The sequence below is a fragment of the Chiloscyllium punctatum genome, chromosome 52 (assembly GCF_047496795.1).
Source record: "Chiloscyllium punctatum isolate Juve2018m chromosome 52, sChiPun1.3, whole genome shotgun sequence".
Classification (NCBI taxonomy): Eukaryota; Metazoa; Chordata; class Chondrichthyes; order Orectolobiformes; family Hemiscylliidae; genus Chiloscyllium; species Chiloscyllium punctatum.
In genome coordinates this window covers 18,495,832-18,511,639 of record NC_092790.1, presented here as the reverse complement: position 1 = coordinate 18,511,639, position 15,808 = coordinate 18,495,832, and the positions used below count along the sequence as shown (strand labels likewise).

The 15,808-nt window shown below is 41.0% G+C and overlaps 2 protein-coding genes across 2 annotated transcripts; both read left to right on the top strand.

The window, feature by feature from the left end:
- The first annotated feature begins 107 nt into the window (after positions 1–107).
- Positions 108–3,958, top strand: LOC140470613 (uncharacterized). Its single transcript, XM_072566661.1, has 3 exons — positions 108–133; positions 1,661–1,724; positions 3,296–3,958. The coding sequence occupies exons 1-3, from the start codon at positions 108–110 to the stop codon at positions 3,956–3,958; spliced, it is 753 nt and encodes a 250-aa protein (XP_072422762.1).
- A 1,397-nt stretch (positions 3,959–5,355) lies between these two features.
- LOC140470976 (histone H3) lies at positions 5,356–6,270 on the top strand. Its single transcript, XM_072566892.1, has one exon. It carries the CDS (start codon positions 5,374–5,376, stop codon positions 5,782–5,784), a length of 411 nt encoding a protein of 136 aa, XP_072422993.1. The 5' UTR covers positions 5,356–5,373; the 3' UTR covers positions 5,785–6,270.
- Positions 6,271–15,808: the final 9,538 nt, after the last annotated feature.

Here is a 15,808-nt window from a genome sequence, read left to right as displayed (position 1 = left end):
ACTGCACTTGTGCTGCCAAACGGGACAAGATTAATTTTTGATATCTGGTTGGCATGGATGGGTCAGACTGAATGGTCTGCTTATGTGCTGTACATCTTTATAATTCGATGGCTGTGAATGTACATAAAGAATGGTGAGGGAGAAAAAGAATTGTAATTCTTCTGTGATATAATTCCTCTTGATTTGAAAATTTCTCTCTGGAAATTGAGTCAATGTGTGTTTAATTCAATCTGCTCTGTAACTATGGAAAGGATGTTCATCAGTCTGACTACAGTAACATACCTGCTGTTTATTAGAAGGAACTGATCATATTTGGCTTTGTACTGAGGATATTACACTATCTTGGTCCTCCACGTAATTGTCTGGAGGAAGACAGAAGAGACATCGTCTGTAAATCAATATTAAGTCAATGTAATAATTTAATAACCATTAAGCTGTTTTTCCTTCAAGACATCAATTCCAACAGGACCACAGGGCTAATTCTATTTGAGGCTTGTGCTGCTCTTTGGTGATTGTATCAAAAAAACTGTACCAATTCACTGAGGACCAGATACTAACCAACATCTCTACAAATGGGATAATCGCATGTCTGGATATGAAAGATTCCTTATCTATCCATAGCTGTCAGTTCCTACTCAGTGAATGTGTGAAGACAATTATCAAGATGAACCTGTTAAATGCTGCTCTGTGAGTGTAATTATCAAACTGTAATTATCAATCCGTATAATCTGTGCAAACATGTCAGTGAATGCATTTATCAATTTGTCGCTGTCACTTTCTGGTAAATATATTTACATTTTCTCATCACAAACACAAATAGGGACAGACTGATAACTACACTCATACATTCACATACCATAAACCGACAGGTGCAGGTTGATAACTGAACTCGTGTATCCACATTGAGGAAACTGCCAGAGACTGGTTGTTATATACATTTCATACATTTCAAATAAATAGGATCAGTCCCTATGTGTTTCTCCGATGTGGATATGTGAGTTTAGTTATCTATATATACCTGTCAGTTTCTGCCCTGTGAATGTATGTGTTTGCTTACCAATCTGTCCCTAACAGTTTCTGCTGTGTGTCTGAGAGTGCAGTTATCAACCTGAACCTGTCAGTTTCAGCTACGATAATGTGAGTTTTGCTATTAGGTTCTACCTGTCAGTTTCTGCTTTATGAATATTAAATGCAGTCATCAATTTGTACCAATCACTTTCTTCTGTGTGAATTGATCTCTATCTGTAAGTTTAAGCTATATCAATATGTGAGTGCAATTATCAAACAGTACCGGTCAGGTTTCGCTATTTGACATCAGAGTATCATTTTTAATCTGTTTCGACTATGTAAATATGAAAGTGTAGAGAACAATCTGTCCCTGTCGGTTTCTTCCCTGTCAATATGTGAATACAGTTATTGATCACATTCTGCTCTGTGAATGTGGATGTATTAATCAAACTTTAGCTGTCAGTTTCAGTGATGTGAATGTGGGAATACAGTTATCATTCTCTACCTGTCAATTTCTTCTTTGTCAAAGTGAGTGTAACTGTCAATCTGTACCTTTCAGACTCTGCCATGTCAATACATAAATATAGTTATCAATCTGTAGCTGTCAGTTTCTGCCTGGTGAATATGTTTATGTAATTGTCAATCCTTCCAGCTTCTACTATGTGAATGTGAGAGCTGAGATTTCATCTGTCGCTATCAGTTTCTGCTTTGCGAATGTTAGAGTTTAGTTATCAATCTTTCCCTGTCGGGCTTTGTAATGTCAGTGTTCGAGTGTATTTATTAATCTTTTCCTGTCAGTTTGTGTGACTGTAGTTATCAACCTGTACCTCTCAGATTCTGCTCTCTGAGAGTGTAGTTATCCATTTGATTTGATTTATTATTCTCACACGCACTGAGATACAATGGAAAGTATTATTTTGCGTGCTTTACAGGCAGATAATATCATACAAAATGCATCACAGTCATAGAACAGAATCCGCAACACAGTATTAAAGCTGCAAAGAGAAAGAGCTTAACATTAAAATTTGAGCAAGATTAGAGTGGTGCTGGAAAAGCATAGCAGGTCAGGCAGCATCCGAGGAGCAGGAAAATCGACGTTTCAGGCAAAAGCCTTTCATCAGGAATGTCAGAAACGTCAGTTTTCCTGCTCCTTGGATACTGCCTGTCCTGCTGTGCTTTTCCAGCAACCTTCTAATCTTGACTCGAATCTCCAGCATCTGCAGTACCAACTTTCACCTTTAAAATTTGAGCAGTTCATTCAAAAGTCTGATAACAACAGAGACGCTGTTCTTGAGTTTGTTGGGTGGTGTATTCAAACTTCTGTATTTTCTGGTGGTGGCTAGGAAAATATTAGTTTTTATACGGAAGATAGGGTGGGTGAAAGGATGATGAGTAAAAGACAGATGGAGATAGAGTCCAAAGAAAGGAGAACAGTAGGACAGAGAAAGGAGTGGATAACTGTCAGAGCTCAAGCCCTGTTGTTGTTGAACTCAATATTGAGTCCAGAAGGCTGTTGAGATCCCAAGCAGAAAATGAGGTGCCATTCTTCCAGCTTGCACTGAGCTTTGTTGGAGCAATACAGCAAGCCTGAGACAGAGATCTCAGGGAGAAGCCAGGGAACAGGGTGGTGCGTTTAAATGGCAGGCAACTGAAAGCTCAGGGTCTCTTTGTCTGGACAGAATGTAGGCATCCTGCACAGTGGACACCCAGTCTACACTCTGTTTCCCCAACATAGAGGAGACCACATTGTGTGCATTCTTTGCCACCCTCAGTTGCCAGGACTAGTCTCTAGACCTGAAACACTGCCAGACCTGTGATTTTTCCACTAATTTTTGTTTTGCTATCAATCTCTCCCTGTCAATTTCTTCTCTATGAATATGTGAGTGTCATTATCAAAGTGTACATGTCAATTCATGTGATTAAAAACTGGGAGCATAATCAATCTATTCATGTCAGTTCCTGCTTTATGAATATGAGAGTGTAGTTATCAATCTTTCTCCGAAATTTACTGCCAACTGCATGTGTGAGTTATTTACCAACCTATCCCTGTCAGATTCTGCTTTGTGCATCTGAGAGTGCAGTTATTAATCTGTATCTATCAGCTTCTTGTTTATAAATGTGCAAATTCATTGATCATACTGTACCTGTCAGGTTTTGCTATGTGAATGTGGTAGTCTAGTTATCAACCTGTACCTGTTGTATGTGTATGATTATTTTTGGCATGACCAACCGTACAGACCACCAAGTTATTTTATGAATAAAGTATATTTTTGAAATTAAAAAAAAGAGTGACAGTGCAGCCGCCGAAACGGTTCCTCCACCAAAGCCAAGACTCCCAAGAAGAAGGCGGCGGCTCCCAGGAAAAAAAACACCCGGTCCCGGGTTGGGAGAGCTGATTCTGAAGGTTGTCGGGGATATCAAGGATCGCAAAGGGACGTCTCTGTCCGCTATAAAGAAGGGGCTGGAGAGAAGCGGGATCGATGTGGGAAAGCGAAATGCACAGATCAAGAGTATCAGGAGGTGCCTGGCAAACGGCTCCCTTGTTCTGGTCAAGGGCCAGGGCGTCTCCGGCTCCTTCAAACTCCCAAAGAATCCAGTCAAGGCAAAAGCGGGAAAGAAGGCGGGAACATCAGCGGCCTCCAAGAAACCGGCCGTGAAGAAATCACCGGCCAAGAAGGTGACAGCAAAGAAATCCCCAGCCAAGAAAGCGACAGTCAAGAAATCCCCGGCCAAGAAAGCGACAGTCAAGAAATCCCCAGCCAAGAAAGCGAGCGGCAAGAAGACGGCACCGCCAAAGAAAGCGGTGAGCAAAGCAGCGCCAAAGAAACGGACTCCCGTGAAGAAGTTGAAAAAGACTAAGGGCCCTAAAGCCCCCAAACCCCTCAGCAAACCGGCTAAAGGCAAGGCCAAGCCCAAAGCAAAAGTGACCAAGACAGCAGCAAAGAAATGAACCAGTCGGTGTAATATATAGGGCTTTTGCCCGAAACGTCGATTTCGAAGCTCCTTGGAAATTCCAGCTCAGCACTGTCCCCATGACTTGTCCGGACGTGTCCTACCTGCCTAGCTCCTTTTCCATCTATCCACTCCACCCTCTCCTCCCTGACCTATCACCTTCATCTCCTCCCTCACTCACCCATTGTACTCTATGCTACTTTCTCCCCACCCCCACCCTCCTCTAGCTAATCTCTCCACGCTTCAGGCTCACTGCCTTTATTCCTGATGAAGGGCTTTTGCCTGAAACGTCGATTTCGAAGCTCCTTGGGTGCTGCCTGAACTGCAGTGCTCTTCCAGCACCACTAATCCAGAATCTGGTTTCCAGCATCTGATATTGTTTTTACCTCTCTAATATATACCCATCTGAACCCAAAGGCTCTTATCAGAGCCACCCACTTCTCTCAGGAAAGAACTGAGCCCGGATCCAATGTTCCCCGTCCCGGCGCCGCGCGCAGACCTACCTTAGATATTAATTGATCTGAATAAATCAAATACACACTCAGGCGTGGTTTACGAGAGCGCAGACCTGTGAATGGGGAAGGCATCAAATAGGGAGGGGTGGGTTTATTGATCTCCATCTGGTTATTTCACTTCGATATTTATAACGCTACCGAGTCACGAATGTGACATATTGTAGTATTTGTATTTCATTGACCCGTTCAGGAATGTTACTTTGTTCAGTTTTGATTCTGGGACGCTGCGCACGTTCCTTCCATCTGCCTGTTACAGACAGTTCAGGCAGCAATTCCACATTGTCTTCGGGCTAATTACAATCTGGGGGTATTTTTGTAAAAAATAACAGATCAACTGAGATTCTGTCCTTTTATCGGTGTACACTGCATTTGCTTTTAAGCTGTTTAAATTGGAGGGGTTGTTTAGATTGATTCACGGCGGGTAAACGTTCAGTTGTTCAGTTTGTCTGGGCTGTTTTAAACCCCGCCTTTCCTCCTGCCTGTTACAGACAAATCCCGCCTGTTACAGACAGATCCAGCAATGATCCCGCCTCCAGTCCGCGCTGGCGGCTAACTAGCTTTTGAAGAAATACTACGAAGTATTAAATTTTATCTTAGTTGCAGACGGAATGGCGTTTTACGTTTGAATGTTTAATTTAATTTCGGTGTTTGTGAGGGTGAATTCGGCGGGCATTTTCAAACTGACCAACTGTCATTCACGTTACCCAATCAGCCTCCAACAATTCTTTTCCTGCCCTTTTCTGACCCTTCCGAAGCTGTTTCTCTGTGGGTTGAGGGACAGGGCTGTATCCAATCCCAGCTCTAGGGCGGGCTCTCCATTCCCTTAAACAGGCAGCACCGCAGCAGCCTCAGCATTGACAGCAGCAGCCTGTGTGTGTGTTACAGTGAGTCGGAGAGAATGGCCCGAACCAAGCAGACAGCGCGCAAATCCACCGGAGGGAAAGCTCCCCGCAAGCAGCTGGCGACCAAAGCGGCCCGCAAGAGCGCTCCGGCCACGGGCGGAGTGAAGAAGCCTCATCGCTACAGGCCCGGCACGGTGGCTCTGCGGGAGATCCGCCGCTACCAGAAATCCACCGAGCTGCTGATCCGCAAACTGCCCTTCCAGCGGCTGGTGCGAGAGATCGCTCAGGACTTCAAGACTGACCTGCGCTTCCAGAGCTCGGCGGTGATGGCCCTGCAGGAGGCCAGCGAGGCTTACCTGGTGGGACTGTTTGAGGACACCAACCTGTGCGCCATCCACGCCAAGCGGGTCACCATCATGCCCAAAGACATCCAGTTGGCCCGCCGGATCCGCGGGGAGCGCGCCTAAACGGAGCCTGGCCGGCCCTGCACATTCACCCCGAGAGAGAGAGAGAAACACAACGGCTCTTTTCAGAGCCACTAAACCATCCAGAGAGAGCAGGAAACGATGTGGTAAATTAATATTGTAATTATAAAACTATGAAGTAAATAGGGATTGAGTAAAGTATTGATTTGGAGTCCGTTAGCGACCATGAAGATACAGTGGCTGAGGTCTTCGGTGATCGCAGAATTAATTATAATACGATTTTAGAGATTTGTAATTTTACTACACAAATAGGAATTCCCCTAACAAAAGCCCTCTCTCCTCATTGTTTATCGTGGTGTTAACATGGCTTGTACTTGTGGAGAAGGCGCGGGAGAAGATTTGGCGCCAAGAGATCAACCGTTTTTATTTCGAATTGATACTCCCGCCAAAAAGCCAGAGGAGAAAGTGTGAATTCCTATTCGGTGATTTGTTTTTGCCTTTTACAAAAATAAAGTTCAAACCATCATACGCTACTCCCTTTCCTAATTTGCATCTGAAAAAAAAGACTCACCAGTCAGTCAATTTTCCGAGACTGAGTCTTTTTTATTCCGAGAGCGAAAGCGAGCATATTAAACACCAGTGAGTAATGCATTGCTGGGGCGTTATTCCCATTCAGCGGCAATGAAAAGAATACATACTGCAATGTAATTTGTACATCATATATTAAGGTAGTGGAGTATTCTGGATTAAATCCCGTCTCTCCTAATTGTCTCCCTTGGGGTTCCCACCAGCTGTAACTCTATGATCATTGTTAAAAATCACACAACACCGGGATATAGTCCAACAGGTTTAACTGGAAGCACTAACTTTCGGAGCGAAGCCCCTTTATCGGGTGGTTGTCATGAAGGAGCGGCGCTCCTAAAGCTAGTGCTTTCAATTAAACCTGTTGGACTATATCCTGGTGTTGTGTGATTTTGTTTTATAGCTTTGTTCACCCCAGTCCAACACCGGCATCTCCAAATCATGACTACTATATGATCATTGCTGAGAAGGCAGGCGGGAAAACATGGCGCCAAACCATCAACCGTTTTCCTTCCGATTTGGGCATCCCGCCGAGATGTAGATTAGAGAAGGGAGTTTTATAGAAAATAATACTTTCGTACTTCATCGTTAATTTGCTTTTAGATTATAAAAGTACAGTTCACACAGTCTCTCTTTAGGAGAAGTGAGCCCATAAGCTGTTTCAAGGGTCCGAGATGCTCTTTGGAGGGCAAGTTCAGACTCGATGGGCCGAATGCCTTCATTCAGCCCTGTCAGGATTTTATGAACGTTCTTCACCGTGAGCGCATTAATAACGAACACCGCCTTTAGGTATTATTTTAATATCGTGCTCCCTTATTGCAAAAGCTCCACATTAACTATTCCAGTCCGGCAACTATTCTGGTTTGATCTCGGTTCATTTTGAAAGCTTCTAACCGAAGCAGAAAGCCCCATCTGCAACACAACAGAACCCCGCGGAGTTTTGTAAGTTGAGAAATCAGTGTGCAATGTATCTACTCGTGGGTCTGTAAGAAAAGGGGAACTTTTTTTTCCCAATGATGAAACTCAGGGCTTACACCTCAACCGGGGCTTGTAGCTCCCGAAATAATCAAATAGGGAGTAACTTGAGCAAATAGCAGCAAACAGAAAGAAGATTCACTGATGTTTAATCTGTTCCCAAGAGAGGGCACGTTCTCTTCTCTCGAAGCCAACGCCAAATCATCAATAGCTTTCTTTCTAATTTGAAAAGCCCGCCGGTTCACAAATAACGAAATAGGTTTTGCATAAAAGAATGATGTATAAGAAAGGAGGACGTTGTTCAGAGGAGAAATCACCAATACCTTGTTAATTAGGTTACAAATGTATACTTCAGACAATCTTTCTCGCTCATTCATTTGCCGAACCGCATCTGTTGCTTTCTACCCTTTTTAAAAAGTATTTTCTGGACCTGAAGAACTGGCAGAAACGAAAACAAGCGTTAAGAACTGCAATCTGCAATTAATCTCTTCATTTCACATTTCAAAAGCATCCCGAAATGTTAATGAAACATCTCATACCTTCTCTCACGAAGTAAACCACAGTCACAGAGAATGTTCGTGGCTGCCAGAGAATTAAGTCAAATTGGCACGCAAGAGTAGAAAGTAGTTAGTACAGATTAAGGACTTTACCTCTCACTGCCACACAGCAGAAACTGACTAAACTGCTCACACATATTCACATTGCAGAGGCTGACAGGGAGAGAATGGATTAGTGGTGCTGGAAGAGCACAGCAATTCAGGCAGCATCCAAGAAGCTTCGAAATCGACGTTTCGGGCTAAAGCTCTTCGAAGCTACTTGGATGCTGCCTGAATTACTGTGCTCTTCCGGCACCACTAATCCAGAATCTGGTTTCCAGCATCTGCAGTCATTGTTTTTACCAGGGAGAGAATGGTAGATACACATATACTGTCATTGCTGAAAACAGGGCAGGACTTGCATTGTTAATGGTAGGATCCTGGCGAGCGTTGCCAAATAATAAGACCTATAGGTGCATATGAATAGCTAGTTGAAAGTGGAGTGGCAGGTAAAAAAGGTGTTTGGCATGCTTGCCTTCTTTGGTAAGCATACCGAATTTAGGTGGAGATAGTGAGGACTGCAGATGCTGGAGATCAGAGCTGAAAATGTGTTGCTGGAAAAGTGCAGCAGGTCAGGCAGCATCCAAGGAGCAGGAGAATCGACGTTTCGGGCATGAGCCCTGCTTCAGACTGATAATTATACTCTTTTTCATATTGCATAAACTGAGATTGAGAACTGCACCCACATATTCACATAGAAACTGACAGATAGTCATTTGATAACCACAGCCACTCATACATATTACAGTAAATGACAGGGACTGGTTGGCCCTCCCTACGATATATTACAGAAAAAGTGAACAGACAATGTCATTTATTCAAATTATCAATACTGCTTCCCAACATCCTGGGATACACTTGATGTGGTCCCAGAGTTTGAGACACCTTTCTGTTTTTTTTAACACCTCTCGCACCTCCTGTTTTGGCATGTGGACTGTTTTCAAGATATCAATATTTATTTCCCCAAGTTTCCTAGTCTTCACAGGGACAGAATGATAAGCAAATTCATTTATACAACTAGGGGGAAGCTAGCAGGGAGAGAATGATAGTTACACATATTCCCAAACCAGAAACTGACAAGTGCAGATTAATAACTGCTCTGTCAGATTTACAGAACAGGAACCGATGGGGACAGCAATGTAACTGCTTTCCCATATTCACTGAGTAGAATCTGATAGTTACATATTCATACCAAATCTCACATATTCACTTTGCAGAAACTGATAGGTATAGATTAACAACTACACTCGCAGATTCAGAAAGCAGAAACTGAAGGAACAATTTGCTAACCATAGTCACTTAGCAGAAACTGACAGGTACCGATTTACTCTCCCATATTGACACTGCAAACAGAGATTGATTGGCGTTGCAGAAATTGACAGGTATGGACTGATAAATTTACTCCCATTCGCAGAAACTGGCAGGAACAGATTGATAACTGTATTCCCACATGTTTCTTTTTCTCATTCCTGGGATGTGTGCATTGCTGATTCTCCCTAATTGCCTGGAGGCAGTTAAGTGCCAGCCACATTGCTGTGGGTTTGGAATTACATATAGGCCAGACCAGGTAAGGATGGCAGCTTTTGTGCCCTGAACGATGTCAGTGAATCAGATTTTTTTTCCCTGAGAATTGGCATTAAATTCTTATTTTTAGATTATTATTGAATTAAAATGCCACCATCTCCAATGATGGGATTTGAACCCGGGGCCACAGAATATTACCTGGCTCTCTGGACTAATAGTCTAGTGATAATATGATGAGGTGGTTGCCTTCCCTATTCACATTCACTTAGCTGAACCTGACAGGTATAAACTGATAAATACACTCTCAAATTGATGGAGTTGAAAGTGACAGGCATAGAATGATAACTGCACTCATATATTCATATTGCAAAAACTGGCAGATTCAGATTGAAAAATGCATTTATACATTAGCAAATAAGAAACCAATGGGGAGAGATTAATAACTAATAAATTTATATTTAATAACACATATAGCAGATAGTTTCTGGTCTCATCTTTTTAGTTAGAATTAGAATCCATACAGCGTGAAACAGCCCAGCAAGTCCACACCAACCCTCCGAAGAGTATCCCACCCAAAGCCATTTCCCTATCACTCTACATTTACCTGTGATGAATGCACCTAACCTACACATCCCTGAACACTATGGGCAATTTAGCATGGCCAATTCACCTAACCTGCACATCATTGAACTGTGGGAGGAAACTCACACAGACAAGGGGAGAATGTGCCAACTCCACAAAGTCAACCAAGGCAGGAATCAAATCTGGGTCCCTGGCGCTGTGAGCCACTGTGTCATATAATGTGCTGCATTATATAAGAACATTCACATCACAGAAACTGACCAGTACAAATGGATTACAACACTCATATGTTCACAGAACAGAAACTGTTAGTTACAGATTGATAACCACGTTTTCATATTTACATTGCAGAAAATGATGGGTTTGATTTAATGAATATATTGGTATTTTTTACAAGCAGAAACTGACAGATACAAATCAAAAACTAAACTCGTTTTTTGTCACAGAAACTGAGACACATAGATTGATACTTGCACTCATACAATCAGATAGCAGAAACTGACAGGCACAGATGGATAATTGCACTTACTTAGCAGAAACTGACAAGAACTTTCCAATGGCATATCCTAATAGGTAAAGGTTTATAACTACACTTTCAAATTCAGAGGAAAAAACACACTTTCATGTACAGTTTGATAACGATACGTAAAAATAACAGAGCAGAATCTTACAGGAACATATTGGTAAGTACGCTCTCTCATTGACCTAGCAGAAATTGACAGATGCAGACTGATAACTACACTGACACATCCACAGCATAAACTGACAGGAACAGGTTGACAACTATCCTCATTCATTCACGTAGCAGAAACTAATAGGTACAGATGATAACCACCACTTACATGTTCACAGAACAGAATGGTACAGTCATAAATTGATAACTGGACTCATAACATTTACATTACGGAAACCGACATACGTTTTGATACCAGAAACTTACAGCTACATGTTCATATCAACACGCACACACACACACACACACACACACACACACCTCTCAGGGATAGGTTGAGAAATACACATACATATTCACATAGTGGAAACTGACATGTTCATATTGATGACTGTATTTAGATGTTCACAAAGCAAAGAGATTGATAATTGCACCAATCTGCACAGAATCTGACAGGTAGAGATTAATAACAATGGTTCCATATGCACATTGTTGAAACTGACAGGTTTGCAAATTCATAACTTCATTTACATATTCACAACACAGATACTAACAAGGAATGATTGTTATATACACTCACATATTCACCAAGCAGAAACTGACTGGTACAGATTGAGAACTAAACTCACATGTTGAAATAACAGGAACTGAAAGGTACAGACTCATAGCAATACTCTCATGCTCATAGCTCATACTGCCAGACATTGGTTGAGATGTACACTCTCATTCACATAGCAAAAACTGGCAGGTATAATTTAATTACTTCCTCGGATATATGGAGGAGACACTGACAGGGATAAATTACACTCTTCTCGTCATATAACAGAAAACCACAGGTACAAACTGATAACAACACTTCCATTTTCACATAACATAAACTCGCCGATACAGTTTGATGAGTACACTCAATTTCACACAGAATCTGACAGGTAGAGATTGAAAACTGCACTCTCATATTGACTTGGCAGAAACAGATAGGCATAGATTCAAATCTGTGCTCATATATTCACATTGACGAAACTGACTGCTAAACTTCTGTATATGCAGAGAAAATTTTCTGACAAGTATAAAGACACTCAAATATTCATAGGGCAGAATATATTAATCACAACACTGTCTCACTGAGCAGAAACTAACAGGGAAATATTGATAAATACACTCACATATTCGCATTGAAGAGACTGACAGGAAGAGTTGCTTCCGAATTGCTCATATTCACACAGCAGAATTGGTCAGGGATAGACTGTCAATTTCACACAAGCATTCAGCCAGAAAAAATGACAGGTATGGATTGGTAACTACATTGACAGATGCACATACATTGTGACAGGGACAGATCAAAACTAAACTCTCTGGAAAACTCAAAGCAAAACATGACAGATACAGAACGATTAATACATTCACAAATCCAAAAGTGACAGTTACAGATTCGTAACTAAACACTCTGATTCAGAGAACAGAAACTAATGAGGAAAGGTTGATCAATTCACTTTCACATTGCAAAGACAGACAGTAATAGATTGATAAGTAAGCCACAGATACAGAGCAGAAACTGAACGGTGCAGATTGATAACTACACACATGCATGACATAGCAGAAAGTGACATGACAGATTGATAACTACAGTCACACATTCTCATTGCAACAACTGACAGCAACACATTGATTGACAATCACTTGCTCATTTCACAAAACTGACAGGTAGAGACTGAAAATGACAGTCACATTCACACAGCAGAATCTGACAGGCACAGCTGGATAACAGCACTCTCACATTCACATTGATTGAAACTGACAGGTATATGTTGATAAATGCATTTACCTATTAACAAACCACAACCTCTCAGGGACAGGTTATTACTGACATTCTCAGATTAACAGAGCAAAAACTGACAGGGATAGGCTGGCCAATAAACTCACTCATTCACATTGTGGAGACTGACAAATACATATTAATAGCTGTACTTTTATATTTACAAGTAGAGATGGATAACTCCATTCAAATATTCATTCAGAAGCAATTGACAAATACAAATTGATAAATACATTTACATATCTATGAAACAGAGACTGACAGGAACAAATTGAGAAATACATTCAGATTGCAGAAATGGGCAGTGCTCTCAGCTGCAGGGTTATGGGCTGGTTGCAGGAAGGTGGAATTAGAATGGCCATCTGGTGTCTTTGGGTTCAAATGGCCCTCTTATGTGCAATGTCATTTCAATGGATCTGTAGTTCTATGTTAATCTGTCCCTGTGAGTCACAGCTATGTGAACACATAAGTAATTTCAGAAAGGCTTAGAAGGGCAAAATGTGAGAGTGTGGTTGTCATTCACAAAGTAGGAATTGACGTGAATAGTTCAAAAACGAAACTGATTCCCAGCCCCGCTTGCGCTGGATAGCCCCATTCATGGAGCTGTACAGTTATTGGTTAGTTTCTGGACCTCACTCAATTGGTATTGAGTTAACATAAAGAAAAATCACTAGATATGGAGGAAGGGTAGAATCAGACAGTTTGAATTCCTGGCTTTAAATACAATATCCTCATGATTATTAACAGAATGTTGCATTGAGCAGTTAAAGATGGCCAAACTTGGCTGATTGGGTGATTTACAGGAGATCTCTGTTCTGTCTTCAGTCTTCAAATTCTTAAGATAATATAATATTCCCTCAGTGACCAGTGTGACCAGCTGCTTTGAACAAACAGCAGGTATATTACTGCTGTCAGAGCAAAGAACATACTTTGCACAGTCAAAGCAGATTGGGTCAGCCACTCGTGGAGCTCAATTTGAGAGAGATGTTCAAACAACAGAGAAAATGTAAGTTTGTTTTGTTTCTCACAATTCACAATGTAAATGTGTCCAGTTGTTCACAGCTCATTGACATTTGCACAATTTTGAAACTGGAAAGTCTGAATTCTTGTACAAAATATACACACAAGAACGGAAACAAATATGCCTAAAATCACCCTCATAGCAAGTATTACATAATGAATCACACCCTCACAGAGAATATTCGTGGCTGCCAGAGAATTACGTCCATTTGACAAATAGAAACTGACAAGCATGCATTGATACCTTTGATCACTCATTCAATTGGCAGAAACAGGCAAAAAGACATTGATGATGACACACACATTGACAGGGAATTTACTTCACACACAGACACACACACACCTTTTAGGAACTATCATGGATAGATTCATGACACTCAGATGTGACACACACTCTCATATTTTCATTGCACATACCAACAGGAATGGTTTGACAACTACACTTCCATATTTAGATATCAGAAAGTATCAGACACAGATGAATAATTGTGCTCAAATGTTCATCCAAATCAGAAACTGATATTTCAGATCAATAATCAAACTCAACTACTGTCAGGTAGAGACTGAATGTCACAGAGATTAAAAAGAAACTGACAGGTACGTTATGTTAATAAAATTACGTTCATATATTGGAAACTGGCACGGACAGATTGGTAAATACACTCACATTTTTACACAATAGTAACTGTCCGAGAAAGATTAATAAGTGCACCATCATATTTACAATGCAGAAACTGACAGGAACAAGTTGATAACACTCCCATTTCACATGAACTGACAGGTACAGTTTGATAACTATTCACAGAACAAAGTCTGACAGCCATATATTGACAATCACACTTTTACACTGAGCAGAAATTGACAGACACACGAAACTCACATTCACACAGCAGAAACTGAGAGGGTAGATTTATAACAACAGTCACCCGCTTGAATTGCAATAACTGACAGGAACACATTAATTACAACATTTACATGATCATGTGACAAGAATGGATCAGTCGATAAATGAATTTTCGTATTCACAATGCTGGAAATGAGAGACAGAGACTCTGTGATGGTACTGTGGATTTAAGAGGTTTACTTTGTCCTTTTGTTCTTGATGAGCAAATTTAAGCCAGAGAATCTGAGCCACGAGATCAAACAACTTGAGGCCTATTGGGTATCTTTACAGAAAACTGAAGACTCATCAACAGAAATACTTCATGTTTGAGAAGGAGACCTTGAGTTTGTTACTTTTGGAGAAATTTAACAACCAAAGTTTAGATTAAGCTTATTATCGCAGTCATTCAATTTGCAAATTAAATACAAGGCAGGACGAGAGAACCTAATTACTAAGGTGTTGTCATGACTTTGATGAAAAAAGATGGAAGCGTTTCACAGCAGGAAACATTGGACTATCGTAGTGAGTGTTTGCATGCTTAGAGTCAACAAAATGTATATGTATTATGTACTAATAGTGTACGGCTAAACAATTTTTAAAAATTAGGCCATCCCTGTATATTGATGGGTTCTTTTTGAGAGAGGTGGAAGGTTTGATGATATTGTGGCTTTAAGATATTTCTTTAGTCCTTTCTTTCTTATTGAGGAGAGATTTTATTGCAGAAGTGTGGAGAAGTCTACCAGAGACACTAAAGTAAACAGTTTGAGGCTTTTTTTAATGATGGAACAACAGAAGCAGCCTGAATGGGTGTGGTCAAGCTCTCACAGGATGACATTTTTACTTTTGGCTTTCAGCAAAACGGTTGTTGTCTTGAAGACAGGAAAGCTAGTTTTCCTCTCAGTTACAGTCAGAAGCTGCAGATTCTCTTTCTGCTACTGGAGTCAGATGTGAGACTATCTATTTTATTGAATTTGCCTTTTGCCAAAGATGTTTGTGGGATATTACTGTATTGGAACAGTTAAATAGGAAGAGTTATTGTATGCATTATTCTGTTAAGTATTCCAATAGAGTTCAGTTGCTCCAATTCCTTCTTTGTCATGTTGTATGTTAACTATTGTGGACATGACAAAATACACCTTTTAAAACAACGCTATCACTCTCAATGATTGCTACACTCATACTCACATAACAGAAATGGACTAGTACAGATAGATAACTACACTCCCATGTTTGCACCACATTAGAGCTAGACTGGCTGTAATGTAATGAGGGGTACGTCAGGTTCCAAGCAATCAATTGTGATAGGGGGTCTCTCTACTAAGAGGCACAGACAGACATTTCTGCAGCCAGCAGCGAAAAATCAGAATGGTGTATTGCCTCCAATGGTGCTAGAATAAAGGATATCGCAAGGAGCGTGC

Bases quoted from the DNA above. Each gene is read 5' to 3' on its own strand.
- LOC140470613 (XM_072566661.1), top strand. From the start codon at position 108: ATGGCTGTGAATGTACATAAAGAATG. The intron at 134-1,660 runs GTGAGGGAGAAA...CAATCCTTCCAG, and splicing joins GTGAATGTACATAAAGAATG to CTTCTACTATGTGAATGTGA. The intron at 1,725-3,295 runs GTTAGAGTTTAG...ATTAAAAAAAAG, and splicing joins TCAGTTTCTGCTTTGCGAAT to AGTGACAGTGCAGCCGCCGA.
- LOC140470976 (XM_072566892.1), top strand. From the start codon at position 5,374: ATGGCCCGAACCAAGCAGACAGCGCGCAAATCCACCGGAGGGAAAGCT.